Genomic DNA, 21,820 nt, shown 5'->3' with positions numbered 1-21,820 from the left:
CTGTCACGTATACTCTTGTCATTGTGACTGAATGACAGCTTGTCTCATATTGCCTACCCAGGACTAAGCTGCACTTCAACCACTTTGCCGAAAACAGTGCTTTCGGAATCGTGCCTCAGCCCAAGGTAACTCTACCCAGGGCCCCAAGGACCTTGTGGGAAAGACCTTGTGTCAGGAAAGTTTTATTTGGTTTTGTGTGAATAGACTGGTACTGCTTTTTATACAAGTGTTTTTTATTTGATTTGATGCTGTATTTCCTCTAACTTGTTGTGTAATTGTAAGATGCAGAGCTCCCAATGGGACTCCCTGTTAAAATAACGGTACAATTCTAGTAAATCCAGTCCATATTAACACCTGTCGTTTCTCCCCTCGTGCTCGCCCAGTCTGAAGACAAGCAGCGGGCCTCCCAGCAGTTCACCAAGCTGCAGGCAGCCATGAAGGTCCTGGGCATCAGTGGGGAGGAGCAGAGGGCCTTCTGGCTAGTCCTGGGGGCCATCTACCACCTAGGAGCTGCAGGAGCCACCAAGGGTAAGGAGCCCACTCTGAGACCATGTCAGATGTTCAGTCCAGAGGCTAATAATGCAGCTGCATTCTGTATTTATATTCCATGAAAAACTTACATGGCAGATGCATGTTTTCTGTATTCAACAAAAATATAATACATTTTCATAGTGTAGTTGAAAGAGTAAAGCCAAGCGAAGAGACACGGGGTGTATTCTGAAATAACAGAATTCATGGTGCTGCCATCTATCCAGGGCCTTTGTTTGTTTCAAGGAGCTTTTCAAGCTGAGAATATTGATAACATTTATGTGACAGTTGTGAAGTTTGAGCACTTTCAATAATGACATGTTTTACCATCTGCAGGGGAGATGTTCATTGCATTCCTTTACCGTTCAGCCATGCGCAACACAAGTATCAAAATGGTTGGTGTCAGTTTGAGACAGTCGGGCGACAACTAAAGAGTTTTAAGTGTTCCAACTCAAGAAGCATAAAGTCCCAGCCCAACTTCAGCCTTCAGCTGACTAAATGCCTTGTCATTGAAAAGCTCAGTGTCTGTTAGCTGCTGTGCCTCCGCAGAGGACAAACCCATTGTGTTTAACTGCTAAACTCAGCAAAAAAACATAACGTCCCTTTTTCAGGACCCTGTCTTTCAAGGTAATTAGTAAAAATCCAAATAGCTTCACAGATCTTCATTGTAAAGGGTTTAAACACTGTTTCCCATGCTTGTTCAATGAACCATAAACAATTAATGAACATGCACCTGTGGAACGGTCGTTAAGACACTTAACAGCTTACAGACGGTAGGCAATTAAGGTCACAGTTATGAAAACTTAGGACACTGAAGAGGCCTTTCTACTGACTCTGAAAAACACCAAAAGAAAGATGCCCAGGGTCCCTGCTCATCTGCGTGAACGTGCCTTAGGCATCCTGCAAGGAGGCATGAGGACTGCAGATGAGGCCAGGGCAATAAATTGCCATGTCTGTACTGTGAGATGCCTAAAACAGCGCTACAGGGAGACAGGATGGACAGCCGATCGTCCTCGCAGTGGCAGACCACGTGTAACACCTGCACAGGATCGGTACATCCAAACATCAGGATGGCAACAACTGCCTGAGTTACACCAGGAATGCACAATCCCTCCATCAGTGCTCAGACTGTCTGCAAGTGCTCTTCACTGACGAGTCACGGTTTTGTCTCATCAGAGGTGATGGTCGGATTTGCGTTTATCGTCGAAGGAATGAACGTTACACTGAGGCCTGTACTCTGGAGCAGGATCGATTTGGAGGTGGAGGATCCGTCATGGTCTGGGGCGCGGGTCACAGCATCATCGGACTGAGCTTGTTGTCATTGCAGGCAATCTCAACGCTGTGCTTTACAGGGAAGACATCCTCCTCCCTCATGTGGTATCCTTCCTGCAGGCTCATCCTGACATGACCCTCCAGCATGACAATGCCACCAGCCATACTGCTCGTTCTATGCGTGATTTTCTGCAAGACAGGATGTTCTGCCATGGCCAGCGAAGAGCCCGGATCTCAATCTCATTGAGCATGTCTGGGACTTGTTGGATCGGAGGGTGAGGGCTAGGGCCATTCCCCCAGAAATGTCCGGGAACTTGCAGGTGCCTTGGTGGAAGAGTGGGGTAACATCTCACAGCAAGAACTGGCCAACCTGGTTCAGTCCTTGAGGAGGAGATGCACTGCAGTACTTAATGCAGCTGGTGGCCACACCAGATACTGACTGTTATTATGATTTTGACCCCCCCTTTGTTCAGGGACACCTTATTCCATTTCTGTGGAACTTGTTCAGTTTGTCTCATTTGTTGAATCTTAAGTTTGTTAAGTTTGCTGACAATAAACACAGTTGACAGTGAGGACTTTTTTTGTTTGTTGCCGAGTTCATTTGCCTGACAGCCCAGAACGAGACGGATTGTTTACACTGTACTAATTGAAATGAATGTGTGAGCAATTGGGATGCTTATTCACATGGTCTAACATTGCCTTCTCTGCATTGTCAGTCATAGAGGAAATTGGAAATGATCCCAAACAAACATCCTTCTGGGTGTTTTTGTGTCTTCTACTGTTTTGATCTCCTTCTCTTCCTCTCTGTCTCTGAAGTGTTATTTGGCTGTTAATTGGTTAATTGGATTCCAGGCTGTATCACAACCGGCCATTATTGGGAGTTCCATAGGGCGGCTCACAATTGGCCCAGTGTTGTCCGGGTTTGGCCGGGGTCATTTTAAATAAGAATTTGTTCTTAACTGACTTGCCTAGTTAAATAAATAAATACATAAAAAAATAAAGATATATATTTGTTGGGTTACAATCTGCCAGATCAGATTGACCAAAAACATCTCTGTTGCCACTTGGTGGAAATATGTTAACACTTGCTGCTCTCCCCTATAATACTACAACATCTTCGTCGTCTTATAGAGAGTTTAGAAATGGGTGAGTTCAGTAGAGGTTTGATGAAGCACACTAATGATAAGCAGTGCAGTTTGACTAGGTAACACCAGAGGGCAGCATATACCTTTATTTATCATGAGTTTGTCAATACACTAAAGAAGTGCATGACTATCCACCTGCTCTCAGTAGATCTGAATGAACGGGAGGTTGATTGGGTATTCTGACAAGTGTGGGCTGTTCTACTCCTCAACTCTCAGTACATTGTTTTCCAATGAAGCTCCTGAATGCAGTGTGTTGGTCAGACCCTGTTAAAGTATGCCCATTGCTGCTGTTAGTGGTGTTTGTCTTTTCATGTACTGTATACACTGCTACTGTTGCTCCAACTGTTCTGTTCTAACGACCTGTTCTTACTTGCATGTTGCATGCTGCACCCCTTGCATTGCAGACGCAGACAAAGGTAAAAACACCCCTCTCCATATTGTTATGTTTTGACTGTGCTTTTATCACTGTGAGCTGACATGGTGTCATTAGCATTTTAATGAAGTTCTAAGTCCTTTTCTTTAATTGCCTTCTGGCTTGTCACAACATGGTGGCATGTGACGCTCTCATAGGCCCGATGAAACAGGGAGATACCAGCGTTCCCCAGTCAGTCGCCCTCTTAAGTGTCTGGGGGGAGGGTTCCTCTCCAATACCACTGAAATTAAAACCCACTTCTATCCACTCTCTCATCACCCATCCACCAGACATGGTTTGCAGACCGAGGCTCGTGTTTCTGCAACTTCATACTTTGGAATGATAGTCCCTGTAATTATTTCCTGTGTATGTCTGGATGAAGGACTTAGCTGTGAGAAAAATAACATTGAAAGAAATGTAAGAGCTTTCAGAACTACGTTAAATGGTATTGACAATAAAGCTTTAAGCTAATGGAACTGTAGAGGAGAATTTAGAATTTATACTACTTAGATGCACAGTACCTTGAATGTGGTTTGAATAGGCCACATTTCACTATCCTGATGAGGTTATTATTAGCTCTTCTACTATCACAGTTGTGTTAGCCAGGGAAGGGTCGACTTGACCCAGACACACACCGCCTCTGTCAATAACTGTATTCTCCTGTCGTAGATAGACATACTGTCCCCATGGTTGTTGGCAGAGGAGATAATGGTTGTATTTCTGTTTGTCTCAGCCGGTAGGAAACAGTTTGCACGTCATGAATGGGCGCAGAAGGCTGCCTACCTGCTGGGCTGCACTCTAGAAGAGCTCTCCTCCTCCATCTTCAAGCACCAGGCCAAGGGCACCGTGCCCAGAGCCAGCTCTATACGTCAGGGGACAGACAATGCAGCAGGAGACTTCTCAGGTACACCTGGGACTACACACACGGCCCCTCAGCTCATCACCTAAGGGACACGACACGCTCTTCTGAAAGTTGAAGCTTATCCAAGTAACGACTACTGCAGTCCCATAGTGTTTATTGATGGGTAGGTATACAACAAATATCAGGAGGATTTTAGGAAGTCTTCCTTATGCATTGCCCTTGAAATAAGAATTTCATTCCATAGATAATTTTCACATCTACAGTACCTCAGTTTTATCAGGGGTTGGCACACATACTTTGAAGGACATATATGCAGTCAGAACCGTATCACAGGAGAACTGGACAGTTAGCCTTTATTTTACCTTGTCTATGTCCTCTCTTCCAAAACGCAGAGATTTTTCCCTCCAGCCACCTTTAGCTCAGTAGCTATTCCTGGATATGGTAGATGGTATCATTCTGGCCCGGTACTCTGAACCTTCCTAGATTACACTGCTTTGTGGCCAGACTCAGACTTGCCAGCTGTTCTCAGATCAAAACACACAACATCCATGCCTCATGGCACTGGGCACCTGGTAAACCTTACTGACATGGGATAGCTTTCTCATCTACGCAAAGGTTTACCAGATGCACACTGCAATGAGGCGTACATGTGGATGTGTGTGGTTTGATCTGAGCACTGCTGACAAGTCAGTCTAAACCTTCCTAGATTACTCTGCTTTGTGAGTAGAATACAGAGCCAGTAGGATACAGTAATGTTGCCACCCATGGTTGGGATTTCCCGGTCTTCCTCTGTTACCACCTCAGGTTCAGGGGCAATAGTACTAGGTGTAGCTGGTTTCCTGCAGTTATCCCATTTCAAATGTCACACTCACTGGAGTGAGCCGAGCATTCCATGCCTCTGCTATGAACAGTGCTTTCGGAAAGTATTCAGATCCCTTTACATTTTCCACATTTTGTTACGTTACAGCCTTATTCTAAAAATGTTCCATTTTTTTTCCCCCATCATAATGACAAAGCAAAAACAGGTTTTTAGATTTTTTTTGCAAATTTATCAAATAAAAAAACAACTGAAATATTAAGTTTACATAAGTATTCAGACACTTTACTCTGTAAAATTTGTTGAACTTTGTTGAAGCACCTTTGGTAGCGATTACAATCTTGGCACACATGTATTTGGGGAGTTTCTCCCATTCTTCTCTGCAGATCCTCTTAAGCTCTGTTAGGTTGGAAGGTGAGTGTCTCTGCACAGCTATTTTAAGGTCTTTCCAGAGATGTTCAAGTCCGGGCTCTGGCTGAGTCACTCAAGGACATTGAGACTTGTCCCGAAGCCACTCCTGCGCTGTCTTGGCTGCGTGCTTAGCGTCGTCGTCCTGTTGGAAAGTGAACCTTCACCCCAGTCTGAGGTCCAGAGCAGGTTTTCATTTCTCTGTACTTTGGTACATTCATCTTTCCCTGGATTCTGACTAGTCTCCCAGTAACTGCCTCTGAAAAACATCCCCAAAGCATGATGTTGCCACCACTATGCTTCACTGTAGGGATGGAGCCAGGTTTCCTCCAGGTGTGACGCTTGGTATTCCGGCCAAAGATTTCAATCTTGATTTCATCAGACCTTGAGAGTCTTTATGGGACTTCTGGGTCTTCCGTCTGGCCACTCTACCATAAAGGCCTGTTTGGTGGCTTGCTGCAGAGATGGTTGTCCTTCTGGAAGGAACTCTGGAGCTCTGTCAGAGTGACCATCTGGTTCTTGGTCACCTCCCAGACCAAGGCCCTTCTCTCCTGATTGCTCAGTTTGGCCTGGCGGCCAGCTGTAGGAAGAGTATTGGTGGTTGCCTTCCCCAGATCTGTGCCTCAACACAATCCTCTCTCGGAGCTCTACGGACAATTCCTTCGACCACATTGCTTGGCTTTTGCTCTGACACACAGTTGAAGAAGCATCTCAAGGATGATCAATGGAAACAGGATGCACGGGAGCTCAATTTTGAGTGTCATAGCAAATGGTCTGAATACTTATGTAAATAAGGTAATTGAGATGTATATTTGTAATAAATTTGCAAGAATTTCTAAAAACCTGTTTTCACTTTGTCATTATGGGGTATTGTGTGTAGATAACTGATTTTTTTTAAATATAAAAAAATCAAGGGGTCTGAATACTTTCCGAAGGCACTCTATGCTGTCTGATCTGATGATGGGGACGTTGTTATGAATTTGTCTCTTTTCACCTATTCTCCCACCAGGTTCCAAGGCCACAGCCATGGAGTGTTTAGAAGCCATGGCATCTGGGCTGTACTCAGAGCTCTTCACCCTCCTCGTCTCCCTCATCAACCGGTTAGTCACCACTTTACCAGAGATCGAGGGAGATGACGCAAGCATGCACCACTACAGCTGGTTCTGATTTTTTTTGTTGGTCTGACTGTGTGTGTGTGTGTGTGTGCCAGTGCTCTGAAGTCCAGCCAGCACTCTCTGTGTTCCCTGCTCATCGTGGACACCCCGGGCTTCCAGAACCCTCGCCTGGCCAAGCGGGAGCGCGGAGCCACCTTTGAAGAGCTCTGCCATAACTACACCCAGGAGCGCCTGCAGACACTGTTCTATCAGCGCACCTTTGTACAGGAGCTAGAGAGATACAAAGAGGTAGCTTAATATGAACAGTACACACACACTAACTCATATGTAAACACACACACACTTTTAAGGATTCAAATACACATTCTCACATACAGGACATAAGTTGACACGCTATTACTTCCTGTAAGCCATGGCAAATTAGAACTTCATAGAGCTCATGGTTTCCACCCTCTCATCAATACTGTCAGTCACTCAGTGAACCCATGTAATGGCCCAGTTCACTCATCACTGGCTGTATGAGCTGGATTGAGCTGCAAGGCAGTGGAGCTGCTTATGGGCCTCGCTGGCTGATGAAGAATAACAGCTCTGTCTTTAACTACCACTTCTCTTCAGACAGCAGATCTACTCTCTAATGCTAGTCTATACACCTGTCATAATAGGGCTGAATTATCCCTGACAACTCTGTCCTAACTGATGTGTGGCTAATCACCCCATTGTACAAAACACAATGGTTTCACTTTCATAGCCTGTAGCCATTTATCAGCAGTTTATGAGCAGATCTACTCTCTAATGCTAGTCTATACACCTGTCATAATAGGGCTGAATTATCCCTGACAACTCTGTCCTAACTGATGTCTAATCACTCCCATTGTACAAAACACAATGGTTTTACTTTCATAGTCTGTTGCCATTTGTCAACAGTTTTTGAGCAGTTTATAACAATTGTATTACTATTGTTATGTGTATATACTGTAGCTGATAATGAGTAACATAATTAACTAATTCCTAAAGTAGACAACTAAAAACTTGGCGCCCTTCAGATCTATGTTACTGTCATTGGTTCCTAATCATCCCCTCTGTCCCCCCTTAGGAAAATATAGAGCTCGCGTTAGATGACATGGAGCCCAGCACATCTCTGTCTGTAGCTGCAGTAGACCAAGCGCCAAGTCAAGCGCTGGTAAGTGACACTCCTTAGTGACGCAGCGGTATAAGGCACTGCATCTCAGTCTAGAGTTATTTGATACATGTTTGCAGGTTTTAGAATTTTCAGTTGAATATTTAGTTTATTTTTCACCTTAGAAGAGTGAGCATGTTATATTAATGCCTGCGTAGAGGAACCAACAGGAAGAAACGTGAAGGAGAAGGAAGATATTTCATTCAGCAAACAAAACTAGGAAACTTACTCTGGTGGAAGAAAACATCTATTTTTTTGCTTCTCCTCCAGTGTGTGCCATGGAAACAGAAATTATACGGTGTTGACAGTGTCAGAGCTAGCTTCATAATAATTCCTGGTTGGTTGCGTTGAGTACTCTGCTTTTTAAGGGGTCCTGGCCCTGCTGGAGCAGTCTTCAAAAGCACTGAACCAGTGTACAGCAGATGGCTGCAAAAGGCCAAAGCCTTTTTAAAGGCTGACAAAAGCAAAAGAATGGCACCACCCACAACATTAGAGAGCACTCTGTTGATGTCGAGACACGAGGATGAAAGCTGACAGTTGAATTTACACTGACACTCTTCAAATGTTGGCCCTTGACATTAAAAAGTCAGTACCCATGGGTTCACTGAAGGCTTTTAGTGGTCCAGGAAGAGGCTTTTTTATATATGTGTGGCTGCGTGCGTGCGAGCGTGTGCACGTCCAATCTGACCAAGGGATTCTTTTTTATATATAAAGGTTCAAAGAATTCGACAATAGTAGTTATCATCCCCTAATGTTAAGTATCAGAGTTTCCCCTATATTCATTTAGCCACTGCTAAATCGCTGCCACTACTCCCCCCAAAAATGTTCAGTGTAAACTTTAATGATTAAGATCAGGTATATAGAAAATATAATGGTGCTATGTATTTACAAGATCATCTTTGAGAACTAACCACCAAAATAAAAACTAGACAGTCAGGGAGAATCTAAAATTCACAAAATGTCATGGCATGGGGCCCCCCTTTTTTAAAATTTTGTTATTTTTGAGTAACTCAGCATAAGAATACAGAAAAAGCCCCCCCCCCCAAAAAAAAAACACTGAAGCATTTGTTCAGTCTGCCAAGTGGGTATACATATTTATTTGTTTCATGGTCTGAGAGTCCTTTTAGGTGCCCTTTGGTAATTCCAAGCAGGCTGCCATGTGCCATTTACTGAGAAGTGGCCTGATTTGATGGAGTGCTGCAGAGATGGTTGTCCTTCTGGAAGGTTCTCCCATCTCCACAGAGGAACTCTGGAGCTCTGTCAGCGTTACCATCGGGTTTTTGGTCACCTCCCTCAGTTTGGCTGGGAAAATAGCTCTAGGAAGAGTCTTAGATGTTCAAACTTCATCCATTTAAGAATGATCGAGGCCACTGTGTTCTTGGGGACATTCAATGCAGCAGACATTTTTTGGTACCCTTCCCCAGATCTGTGCCTCGACACAATCTTGTCTCAGAGCTCTAGGGACAATTCCTTCGACCTCATGGCTTGGTCAACTGTGGGACCTTATATAGTCTGGTGTGTGCATTTCCAAATCATGTCCAATCAATTGAATTTAACACAGGTGGACTTCAATCAAGTTTTATAAACATCACAAGGATGATCAATGGAAACAGAATGCACCTCAGCTCAATTTCGAGTCTCAAAGCAAGGGTCTGAGTACTGTTATTGTTATTTATTTTTAGTACATTTGCAAACGTTCTAAAAACCTATTTGTCATTATGGGGTATTGTGTGTAGACTGATGTGGAGGAAAATGTATTTAATCAGTTTTAGAATAAGGCTGTAACGTAATTTTTTGGGGGGGAAAAGGTAGAGGTCTGTATACTTACCGAATGCACTGTATATTCTTTAATTTAGAAAGAGCCATTTCAAGAGAAACAGTTTAGAGTTCTGTTATACCAAAAATCTCAATTGTGGCTGGCATTCTAGTGATAATTGCTGAAGTGGCCTGTGTAGAGTGCAGGCTTCCTGAATGCTCCAATGCTCTCTGAGCTCTTTCTCTGATACTAGACATTAATGAGAGCCATGTCTAATGGCCTGTCTCTCTCTGCCGTCTGGACCTCACAAAACATACTACTGCAATTGCTTTATGAAAAACTACTGTATTTTTCTGGTTGTTATTCAATAAAAGCCTTAATCTGAAAGCAGTGGACGTTTCTGAATACCCATACTGCATTCTAAATAGTAGGCATTTTGGGCATGCCGAAATCAAACCTTTAGTATGTGAAATTTGAGCATGCTTTAAATGGCAGGATGTCATACTAATTTCGTATTTTCGTCTAGTAGAATTCGATGCAGGCGCTTGAGGAAGAGAATCGTCTTTCGTCTCGAAAGACGATTCTCTTCCTCAAGCGCCTGCATCGACAACATGATAATAAGGTGACGCGCTGTACTGACGCGCTGTACCAAAATGAACAAATGGTTGGAATGAAATCCATTGCTCATTAGATGACACATTCTCAGCCTAGTATGTTGATATTTGTTACTTATTGCATAACTAAACAGTGTGTTCGAAATAGTATGTAGCGTGATTAGTACACAGTATGTAGTTTTAGTAGTAGGCAAGACAGATTTTGGCCAGTGTTGTCAGTGAAATATTTTGGTGGTAAATATCAGTTGCCTCAATCACACCGTTTTTATTGTTTGTTGTGGAAATATAGTCCGGAGAGAGTTGAGAAAGGTGCTGTGCTATTACAGGTGAAAAGCCTTGTAACAAAAACATTTGCCAACATTGCCAAAGGCTTACTACAAAGTAGAGGGTTATATTATGAGAGCTGGCTTCACCTCAGGCCTTGGAGTGTGAGTATGACTGAGCTGGCTTCACCTCAGGCCTTGGAGTGTGAGTATGACTGAGCTGGCTTCACCTCAGGCCTTGGAGTGTGAGTATGACTGAGCTGGCTTCACCTCAGGCCTTGGAGTGTGAGTATGACTGAGCTGGCTGAGAGTCTTTGCTGAAGTGAGCAGGTATGTATAGGTTGAAAAGCAAGCTATGGGCCCAGTAAGTCTTGTTTCTGTGTATTTTGGTGAGACTGGTGTTTCTACTGATATACAGTGCCTTCAGAAAGTATTCACACCCCTTGACTTTGGTCCCCTTTTTGTTACAGCCTAATGTCAAAGTGGAATTATGTTTTAAGAAATGCTGAAATGGCTTGAGTCAATAAGTATTCAACCCCTTTGTTATGGCAAGATTAAATCAATTCAGGAGTAAAAATAGGATATTAGTTGCATGGACTCACTCTGTGTGCAGTAACAGTGTTTAACATGATTTTTGAATAACTACATCATATCTAAGGTCCCTCAGTCGAGCAGTGAATGATTACATAATATGCAAGGGCCCTCAATCGAGCAGTGAATGATTACATAATATGCAAGGGCCCTCAGTCGAGCAGTGAATGATTACATAGTATGCAAGGGCCCCGAGTCGAGCAGTGAATTTCAAACACAGATTAAACCACAAAGAACAGGGAGGTTTTCCAATGCCTCACAAATAAGGGCACCTATTGGTAGATGGATAAAACAATTTTAAAAAGCAGACAATGAAAATACCTTTTTGAGCATGGTAAAGTTATTAATTACACTTTGGATGGTGTATCAATACACCCAGTCACTACAAAGATACAGGTGTCCTTCCTAACTCAGTTGCTGGAGAGGAATGAAACCACTCAGGGATTTCACCATGAGGCCAATGGTGACTTTAAAATAGTTACAGATTTTTATGGCTGTAATAGGAGAACTGAGGATGGATCAACAACATTGTAATTACTCCACAATACTAACCTAAATGACCTAAAATAGTGAAAAGGAAGCCTGTACAGAATACAAATATTCTAAATCATGCATCCTGTTTGCAATAAAGCACAAAAGTAAAACTACAAAAAATGTTTATGTTCTGAACACAAAGCAATATGTTTGGGGCAAATCCAACACATCAGAGTAGCCCTCTTCATATTTTCAAGCATGGTGGTGGCTGCATCATGTTATGGGTATGCTTGTCATCGACAAGGTTATTTTTTTGAGGGATAAAAAATAAACGGAATAGAGCCAAGCACAGGCAAAGTCCTAGAGCAAAACCTGGTTCAGGCTGCTTTCCACCAGACACTGGGAGACAAGTTCACCTTTTTAGCAGGACAATAACCTAAAATACAAGGCTAAATGTACACTGGAGTTGCTTACCACAACGACATTGAATGTTCCTGAGTGGTCTAGTTACAGTTTTGACTTAAATATTCTTGAAAGTCTATGGCAAGACATGGAAATGGTGGCTAGCAATGATCAACAACCAACTTGACAGACATTGAATAATTTTTTTGAAGAAAAATGTGCAAATATTATACAATCCATAGAGACTTACCCAGAAAGACTCACAGCTGTAATTGCTGCCAAAGGTGATTCTAACATGTATTGACTCAGGGGTGTGAATAACCTGTTTTTAGGATTTAAAAAAACCTCTCACTTTTTCATTATGGGGTATTGTGTATAGATGGGTTTGTAACACAACAAAATGTGGAATAAGTCAAGGGGTATGGATACTTTCTGAAAGCACTGTACAACCATCCGAAGGACTGGGTAGAGGCATGTCTGACCAGTGTATGCATGTGTGTGTGCCAGGTGCGGACGCTGAGGACTGATGAGGCTCGGGGCCTGTTGTGGCTGATGGAAGAGGAGGCTCTGCAGCCTGGGGGTTCAGAGGATACTCTACTGGGACGCCTCTTCATTTACTATGGCCCTGCTGAGGGAGAGAGCAAAGGTGAACACATACACAGTCAAATCTGTTGCTCATCACTCAGTCACACACACACACACACACACACACACACTAGAAAGTTAGAGGCACAAAGATCATACCCACAAGGGATGTAAACCTCCATGAGCAATAACAGACATCAACAACAAAACATCCCCACAGGATGATGCTGCCACCACCATGCTTCACCGTATGGATGGTGCCACCACCATGCTTCACCGTAGGGATGGTGCCAGGTTTCCTCCAGACGTGACGCTTGGCATTCAGGCCAAAGAGTTCAGTCTTGGTTTCATCAGATTGATGGAGGCCAATCTTGTTTCTCATGGTCTGTGACTCCTTTAGGTGCCTTTTGGCAAATCCCAAGCGGGCTGTTGTGCATTTTACTGAGGAGTGGCTTCCGTCTGGCCACTTTACCGTAAAGGCCTGATTTGGTGGAGTGCTGCAAAGATGATTGTCTTTCTGGAAGGTTCTCCCATCTCTACAGAGGCACACCTCCCTGACCAAAGCCCTTCTCCCCCAATTGCTCAGTTTGACCGACAGCTCTAGTAAGATCCTTGGTGGTTCCAAACTTCTTCCATTTAAGATTGATGGAGGCCACTGTGTTCTTGGGGACCTTCAATGCTGCAGAAATGTTTTCGTAGCCTTCCCCAGATCTGTGCCTCGATACAATCCTGTCTCAGAGCTCTACGGACAATTCCTTCCATGACTTACATCCACTGTCAACTGTGGGACCTTATATAGACAGGTGTTGTCCTTTCCAAGTCATGTTCAATCATATGAATTCACCACAGGTGGACTCCAATCAAGTTGTAGAAACATTACAAGGATGATCAATGGAGACAGGATGCACCTGTGCTCAATTTTGAGTCTCATAGCAAAGGTTCTGAATACTTGTATATAAGGTACTTGTAAATGTAAATGAGTTATTTCTGTTTATTGTTCACAAACATTTCTAAAAAACATTTTTTCTCGCTTTGTCATGGAGTATTATTGAGGATGAAGAAAATAACAATTTTAGAATAGGGCTGTAATGTAGCAAAATGTGGGAAAAGTCAAGGGGTCTGAATACATTGCCAAACAATGCACACATATAAACATCCATCTACGCATCCAAACATTCATTGAAATACATAACTGTTATCAACTCCTTTTCCCTCCTCTACCTGTCAGGTCACACCTTGTTGCTGAAGAGTGGGAAGCCGCATCACTTTCTGTTGGGTCACAGTCATGGGACAGACTGGGTGGAGTATGATGCCCGTGGTTGGCTGAGCCATGCCAAACAGAACCCTGCCTCTACCAACGCAGGGAGTCTCCTGCAGGACTCCCAGAAGTAAGACCCACATAATGTTTTAGCTTGATTGGCAATGCTTGCAACACACATGTCTGACCTGATCTGATTGTCTCTCTCCTTTCCAGGAAGAACATTAGTGGTCTGTTTATGAGCCGAGGAGGCGGGGCCACCACCCTGTCAGGCTCCATCGCGGGCCTGGAGGGTGTTTCCCAGCTGGCCTTGCGGCGCGCCACCAGCATGAGGAAGACTTTCACCATTGGAGTGGCGGCCGTCAAGAAGAAGTCCCTCTGCATCCAGATCAAACTACAAGTGGTGAGAGGCTGCAAGCTGTCTGCAGAGGGCAGGTCTGTTGGAGAGCAGGAAAGTGAGAGGGCTTCCCAAAAAATCATATTTACACTTCTGTTCCTGTAACAGTCTGGGCATATCTAGCTAAGTTGTTTTGGGCCACAGGGCCTCTCATTTAAATCCAACACATTGGCTGATTCAGTAATAGGAGTCATTTAATTAGCACTGCCTAATATATCCCCATACCCTGGGGAGAGGTGTCCGCATAGCGCTTGGGGATCATCCATCTTCCTTTGTTTTTACCATATTATTACAGCTTGAAAGGGTAGGCACTAGGAGCCGCCCTCGTGTAGGGCCTAGGCATTAGATTTCCTGTTCCTGAGAGTACTTTCCTTAACTATACCATTTATTAAAACCCAGGTGGATTATTTCATAAGATTGCTTAATGCAGGAAATGTGCTATTATATCCATTAGTGAGAGCCAGTGTATAGAGCCTGTGCTTATGTTTTAAAAGTTTGGTCTCTGTTTAGGCTGGCTATTCTCTCGATGCATGTTGAGGCCTTGCCCTCTCTCATTGCACTCACTGTTAACATTTCAGTCCCAGCTAACTCCCCTATCTCCTGTAGGATGCTCTGCTGGACACTGTGCGGAGGTCCAGGGTTCACTTTATCCACTGCTTGCTGCCCAATTCTGATGCCCTGCGGGCAGGCAGAGGGGAGTTGGAGTCCCAGGGGGAAAGTGGAGACTCTGGCCTGATGCAGCTGGATGTGGTCCTGCTCCGGTCTCAGCTCCGCGGCTCCAAGCTGCTGGACGCTCTCAGAATCTACAGACAAGGTAAGAGACTGTGGATATTAGACTAGGAAGGTCTGGAAGGGGTCTCTCAAACCAAATGATCTTCACAAACAGCCGTGTTTAAAATAAATATTTTTTTTAGCTTTATAACCTTACCCCCAATGTCCTTGTCTGTACAGGATACCCTGATCACATGGTCTTCTCTGAATTCTGCCGCCGCTTCGACGTGCTGGCACCACACCTGACCAAGAAACTTGGCCGCAACTACATGGTGAAGGATGAGAAGAAGGTGAGTATTTTTCTGCGTGTGTTTTGGAGAAAATAATATGATTCAGGCCAACAACGGAGGTCTGCATTGTTATATTAATGAGCTGTTATTATATAGGCATAACTCACTTTAATAACTCTACCCACATGTATATATTACCTCGACTAACCGGTGCCCCCGCACATTGACTCTGTACCTTTACCCCCTGTATATAGCCTCGCTATTGTTATTTTACTGCTGCTCTTTAATTATTTGGTACTTTATTTATCATTTTTTGTAGGTATTTTTCTAAAAACTGCACTGTTGGTTAAGGGCTTGTAAGTAAGCATTTCACTGTAAGGTCTACCTACACCTGTTGTGTTCGGCGCATGTGACAAGTAACATTTGATTTGAGCTGAATAGACCATCTCCTCCTTGGCTGTCAGTAGCCCACTGACAGAGGAATAAACCTCTATTAATCAGGGCCATTGTGATGACCTTATCATCTTATCCCCAGCTGCATCCAATCAAAGTTTATTTGTCACGTGCGCCGAATACAACAGTGAAATGCTTACTTACAGGCTCTAACCAATAGTTCGGAGGGAAAAGAGAGTGCGTGTGTGTGGGGGGGGTAAGTAAGTAAAGAAATAAAACCACAATAAAAAGACATTTGAAAAAAGAGTAGCATGGCTATATACAGACACTGGTTAGTCAGGCTTATTGAGGTAGTATGTACATGTAGGTATGGTTAAAGGGACTATGCATATAGGATGATCAGAGAGTAGCAGTAGCGTAGAAAGAGGGGGTGGTGGGTGGCGGGACACAATGCACATAGTCCGGTTAGCCAATGTGCGGGAGCACTGGTTGGTCGGTCCAATTGCGGTAGTATGTACATGAATGTATAGTTAGGGATTATGCATATAAGTTAAACCGAGAGTAGCAGCAGCGTAAAAGAGGGGTTTGGGGGGCACACAATGCAAATAGTCCGGGTAACCATTTGGTTCAGGAGTCTTATGGCTTGGGGGTAAAAAACGTTTTTTATATTTTATTTTTGTCCTAGACTTGGCACTCCGGTACCGCTTGCCATGCGGTAGTAGAGAGAACAGTCTATGAAGGGTGTGGTTGAGGTCTTTGACAATTTTCAGGGCTTTCCTCTGACACCGCCTGGTGTAGAGGTCCTGGATGGCAGGCAGCTTTGCCCCACTTTGGCATCCCACTCCCTACCAAGTTTAATCAATGACGAGCAGAGACCGGAAGCAAAGGTCTTCTAATTGCACTGTAGTTAAGGGCTGAACAAAATACCCCAAACTTGGTATTGCACTTATCAACTTGGTGAAATATATTTTCTACCCTTGAGGCTGTCTGGCGGGTGGTTATGCCCTAATGATATGCTTAGGAAGGGAGCTCCCCACTTTTTACATTTTTATTTTATTTCACCTTTATTTAACCATGTCGGCCAGTTGAAGACAAGTTCTCATTTACAACTGCGACCTGGCCAAGATAAAGCAAAGCAGTGTGACAAAAACAACAATACAGAGTTACACATAAACAAACGCACAGTCAATAACACAATATAAAAATCTATGTACAGTGTGTGCAAATGTAGAAGAGTAGGGATGTAAGGCAATAAATAGGCCATAGAGGCAAAATAATTACAATTTAACATTAACACTGGAGTGATAGATGTGCAGATGATGATGTGCAGGTAGAGATACTGGGGTGCAAACGAGCAAGAGTAACAATATGGGGATGAGGTACTTTGGGTGTGGTATTTACAGATGGGCTGTGTACAGGTTCAGTGATCGGTAAGCTGCTCTGACAGCTGATGCTTAAAGAGAGAGGGTCTAGATAAGTCTAGATATAAGTCTCCAGCTTCAGTGATTTTTGCAATTTGTTCCAGTCATTGGCAACAGAGAACTGGAAGGAAAGGCAGCCAAAGGAAGTGTTGGCTTTGGGGATGACCAGTGAAATATACCTGCTGGAGCGCGTACGACGGGTAGGTGTTGCTATGGTGACCAGTGAGCTGAGATAAGGCGGGGCTTCACCTAGCAAAGACTTACAGATGACCTGGATCTAGTGGGTTTGGCGACAAATATGTAGTGAGGGCCAGCCAACAAGAGCGTACTGGTCGCAGTGGTGTGTAGTGTATATGGGGCTTTGATGACAAAAAAAACGGATGGCACTGTGATAGACTACATCCAGTTTACTGAGTAGTGTTGGAGGCTATTTTGTAAATGACATCGCCGAAGTCAAGGATCGGTAGGATAGTCAGTTTTACGAGGGTATATTCGGCAGCATGAGTGAAGGAGGCTTTGTTGCGAAATAGTTTTGGATTGGAGATGCTTAATGTGTGTCTGGAAGCAGAGTTTACAGTCTAACCAGACACCTAGTTATTTGTAGTTGTCCACATATTCTAAGTCAGAACCGTCCAGAGTAGTGATACTAGTCGGGCGGGAGGGTGCGGGCAGCATTCGGTTGAAGAGCATGCATTTAGTTTTACTAGCATTTAAAAGCAGTTGGAGGCCACGGAAGGAGTGTTGTATGGCATTGAAGCTCGTTTGGAGGTTTGTTAGTACAGTGTCCAAAGAAGGGCCAGATGAAAACAGAATGGTGTCGTCTGCGTGGAGGTGGATCAGAGAATCACCAGCAGCAAGAGCTACATCATTGATATATACAGAGAAAAGAGTCTGCTCGAAAATGTAACACTGTGGCACCCCCATAGAGACTGCCAGAGGTCCGGACAACAGGCCCTCCGATTTGACACACTGAACTCTGTCTGAGAAGTAGTTGGTGAACCAGGTGAGGCAGTCATTTGAGAAGCTAAGGCTACTGAGTCTGCCGATAAGAATGCGGTGATTGACAGAGTCGAAAGCTTTGGCCAGGTTGATGAAGACTGCTGCATAGTACTGTCTTTTATTGATGGCGGTTATATCGTTTCGGACCTTGAGCATGGTTGAGGTGCACCCATGATCAGCTCGGAAACCGAATGTACTGTGGGATTCAAAATGGTCGGTGATCTGTTTGTTAACTTGGCTTTTGAAGATTTTTAGAAAGGCAGGGAAGGATGGATATAGGTCTATAACAGTTTGGGTTTAGAGTGTCTCCCCCTTTTGAAGAGGGGGATGACCGCAGCAGCTTTCCAATCGTTGGGGATCTCAGACGATACGAAAGAGAGGTTAAACAGGCTAGTAATAGGGGTTTCAACAATTTCGGCTGATAAATTTAGAAAGAGAGGGTCCAGATTTTATAGCCCAGCTGATTTGTAGGGATCCAGATTTTGCAGCTCTTTCAGAACATCAGCTATCTGGATTTGGGTGAGGGGTGGGGGGGGGGGGGGGGGGGGTGGGGGGGTGCTGAGATGTTGGTAGGGGTAGCCAGGTGGAAAGCATGGCCAGCCATAGAAAAATGCTTATTGAAATTCTCAAATATCGTGTGTTTATCGGTGGTGACAGTGTTTCCTAGCCTCAGTGCAGTGGGCAGCTGGGTGGTGGTGCTCTTTTTCTCCATGGACTTTAGTGTCCCAAAACCTTTTGGAATTAGTGCGACAGGATGCAAATTTCTGTTTGAAAAAGCTAGCTTTAGCTTTCCTAACTGACTGAGTATATTGGTTCTTGACTTCCCTGAAAAGTTGCTTATCGCAGAATGCCACAGGATGTTTTTGTGCTGGTCAAGCGCAGTCAAGTCTGGAGTGAATCAAGGGCTATATCTGTTCTTAGTTCTCAATTTTTTTGATTGGGGCATGCTTTTTTAAGATGGTGAGGAAAGCACTTTTTAAAAAGCAACCAGGCATCCTCTACTGAAGGCCTCCCCACTGAAGTGTTTTAGGGAGCGTTTGACAGTGATGAGGGGTGGTCGTTGGATCGCGGACCCATTACGCAAGCACGCAATGAGGCAGTGATTGCTGAGATCCTGGTTGAAGACAGCAGAGGTGTATTTAGAGGGCAAATTGGTCAGGATGATTTCTAAGACTGTGCCCATGGTTACGGATTTAGGGTTGTAACTGGTAGGTTCCTTGATAATTTGGGTGAGATTGAAGGCATCTATCTTAGATTGTAGGATGGCCGGGGTGTTAAGCATGTCCCAGTGTAGGTCACCTAACAATATGAACTCTGAAAATAGATGGGGGGGGGGGGGGGTAAGCAATTCACATATGGTGTCCAGGGCACAGCTAGCTGGGAGCTGAAAGGGGTCTATAACAAGTGGCAATGGTGAGAGACTTGTTTCTGGAAAGGTGGATTTTTCAAAGTAGAAGCTCGAATTGTTTGGGCACAGACCTGGATAGCCTGCAGAGTTCTGTCATGCTATCTCTGCAGTAGATTGCAACTCTGCCCCCTTTGGCAGTTCAATCTTGTCGGAAAATGCATTTGTTTATGTGAGATGTGACTGGCGAGAGGGTCTGATGGTTAAAGGTCCAATGTAGCTATTTCTATCTCAATATCAAATCATTTTGGGTAACAATTAAAATGGTAAAACATTTACAAAAATGTCTTCTTAGCAAAGAACAATTTCTCAAATCATTTTGCTAGGACTGTCTGGAATTGGTCTGATTGGAGAGGGGAAAACTAGCTGTTATTGGCAGAGGTTTGGAACCCTTTTTCTTATTGGTTTATTAACTAATTGGTGATGTCACCAGGCAGGCCAAAATTTCAGGTGGTTTGTTCAAACAGCTCTTACACTAAAAGGGCATTTTCATTTTCACAGTAATATTACACTCCTAGTGTGTAAATGTATATAAAACACAGGAACATCACTGGTCCATTGACTGTACTGGGCCTTTTAACATGTTTCAGTGTAATCCAACCTTTTCTCTGAGGGTATCTATCAATGAGAGTCAATTGTGTATCGGCCCCCTGCAAGAGGAGCCCGGCTGAAGTGAAACGGTGGGGAATGAAACATATGGGAGAGCAAGAGCGAAGTGGGTAAAAAACGAGAAAAGCAGATTTCTCCTGCGTCAGCTTCTCAGAATGGGGTTTCTTTGGAAATGGCATCAGACAAAAGACCCCCAGTGCTCTGGGCTGCAGCCCCTCTCACAGTGTAATCTAGAAGACTGCTATGGGGCCAAGACTACCACGGGGCCCGGAGGAATGAGCCTGGAGCAGGTAGATTCTGAAGAACAAGCTGTCTGGTCAGTTTTCATTTGCTGCTCTCCCTGCACACCCTCTACTCTCTAGAAAGGAGAGGTTGGGGATTGGGGGCAGAGGTGTGAGGGGAGAATGTGAAAGGAATATAGTTCAGGATTCTGTCAATCTGTCTGATAAGAGAAGTGGTTGTTGGGCTCCTCTGTGTTAGCCGTCAACTCTGCGGGACTGTTGAAGAGGGATAATCTGGGGGTAGTAGGGCAGGGACTGATCTGAGTGTGTTTCCAGGCTGTGGAGGAGCTGCTGGAGTCCCTGGACCTGGAGAAGAACAGCTATCACATGGGACTGAGCAGGGTGAGTACCACTACTACCACAGTAAAACCTCACACCTTGAATGAGTCACTTGTAAAACTACCTCTGTTCATATTATTATATTGTGTGCTAGGGGTTATAGAAACTCAAACTGTTGTTGCATACAGTAGATTCCCTTAATTTGTAGCTATAGATTCCTCCGTCCAGGTGTTTCTCCTTGAGGAATGTGCTTGTCACTGGGTGAACTGTCTGGAAAGTGTTGGCTGCCCTGGAAGTCTCTTTACTGTGGAGGATGGATGTGAGAGCCATGCCTGCCTTCCAGCCTCACTGGGAGACGCACAATCATGTCTCCTTTGTATTCATTTCATTATGGAGTAGTTTCTGGCAGTTGATGGACTTGTTTAATCCCATCAGTTCAGAAGTGGCCCAAAGCCAACAAGAAAATCAGGAGAAACAACAGTGGGAGAAACAATGGCTCCTATGCTCCCAGATGCTGGTAATTTTAATGGGCCATATTACAACATTGGAGAGACGGTAATTGTTTTGTAGACCGCTGCAGTTGCCTTCGGGGTTTGAAGTTTATCTGTAGATTAACACCAAAATGGTGCTTCACAAAGCATTCCAACGGCGTCCTAGCAACAATCGTGGTCCCAGCCGAATGCCAAATAACAGCAGCACCAAATCTTCTCATGACACTGGCCCACGCAACTCTCACTGTGGTAAACACTGTCACAACAGGAAGTCACATGGCTAACGAGATGGAGTCATATTTGATGTATCCATTTGGATCATAATATAACCCAGACGGCGGTTACAGGATGGACAAAGTACGGCTGACACGTCATTCTTTCCAGCACCCTCTGTGCAGAACCTTTCTAAGAGGGCAAAAGAGAAACATCAGTTTGATTTTAAAGCCAATTTCATGACATTGTACAGTATGTTCCCCTCTTCTCCATATCGGGCTAGATACTATATCTAAAGCGGAAATTGATTGTTAAAAATACACTGCTCAAAAAAATAAAGGGAACACTTAAACAACACAATGTAACTCCAAGTCAATCACACTTCTGTGAAATCAAACTGTCCACTTAGGAAGCAACACTGATTGACAATAAATTTCACATGCTGTTGTGCAAATGGAATAGACAACAGGTGGATATTATAGGCAATTAGCAAGACACCCCCAATAAAGGAGTGGTTCTGCAGGTGGTGACCAGACCACTTCTCAGTTCCTATGCTTCCTGGCTGATGTTTTGGTCACTTTTGAATGCTGGCGGTGCTTTCACTCTAGTGGTAGCATGAGACGGAGTCTACAACCCACACAAGTGGCTCAGG

General features: G+C 44.1%; 1 protein-coding gene across 1 annotated transcript in view; it reads left to right on the top strand.

Annotated features, from left to right (window-relative positions):
- LOC110537246 (unconventional myosin-XVIIIa) overlaps positions 1-21,820 on the top strand; it is a 108,995-nt gene that overhangs the window by 45,897 nt on the left and 41,278 nt on the right. The window contains exons 8-20 of the mRNA XM_090192061.1: positions 62-125; positions 384-528; positions 3,350-3,361; positions 4,091-4,261; positions 6,454-6,544; positions 6,655-6,847; positions 7,653-7,739; positions 12,344-12,482; positions 13,650-13,809; positions 13,896-14,082; positions 14,683-14,890; positions 15,028-15,137; positions 20,462-20,527. Of these exons, the coding sequence (XP_090048187.1) occupies positions 62-125; positions 384-528; positions 3,350-3,361; positions 4,091-4,261; positions 6,454-6,544; positions 6,655-6,847; positions 7,653-7,739; positions 12,344-12,482; positions 13,650-13,809; positions 13,896-14,082; positions 14,683-14,890; positions 15,028-15,137; positions 20,462-20,527 (1,633 nt within the window). The remainder of the gene's footprint in view (positions 1-61; positions 126-383; positions 529-3,349; positions 3,362-4,090; positions 4,262-6,453; positions 6,545-6,654; positions 6,848-7,652; positions 7,740-12,343; positions 12,483-13,649; positions 13,810-13,895; positions 14,083-14,682; positions 14,891-15,027; positions 15,138-20,461; positions 20,528-21,820) is intronic.

This window comes from Oncorhynchus mykiss, chromosome 12 (assembly GCF_057628025.1).
Source record: "Oncorhynchus mykiss isolate SJ-2025 chromosome 12, ASM5762802v1, whole genome shotgun sequence".
Taxonomy (NCBI): Eukaryota; Metazoa; Chordata; class Actinopteri; order Salmoniformes; family Salmonidae; genus Oncorhynchus; species Oncorhynchus mykiss.
Note: the sequence above shows the minus strand (reverse complement) of the source record. Positions and strands in the feature narration are given on the sequence as shown.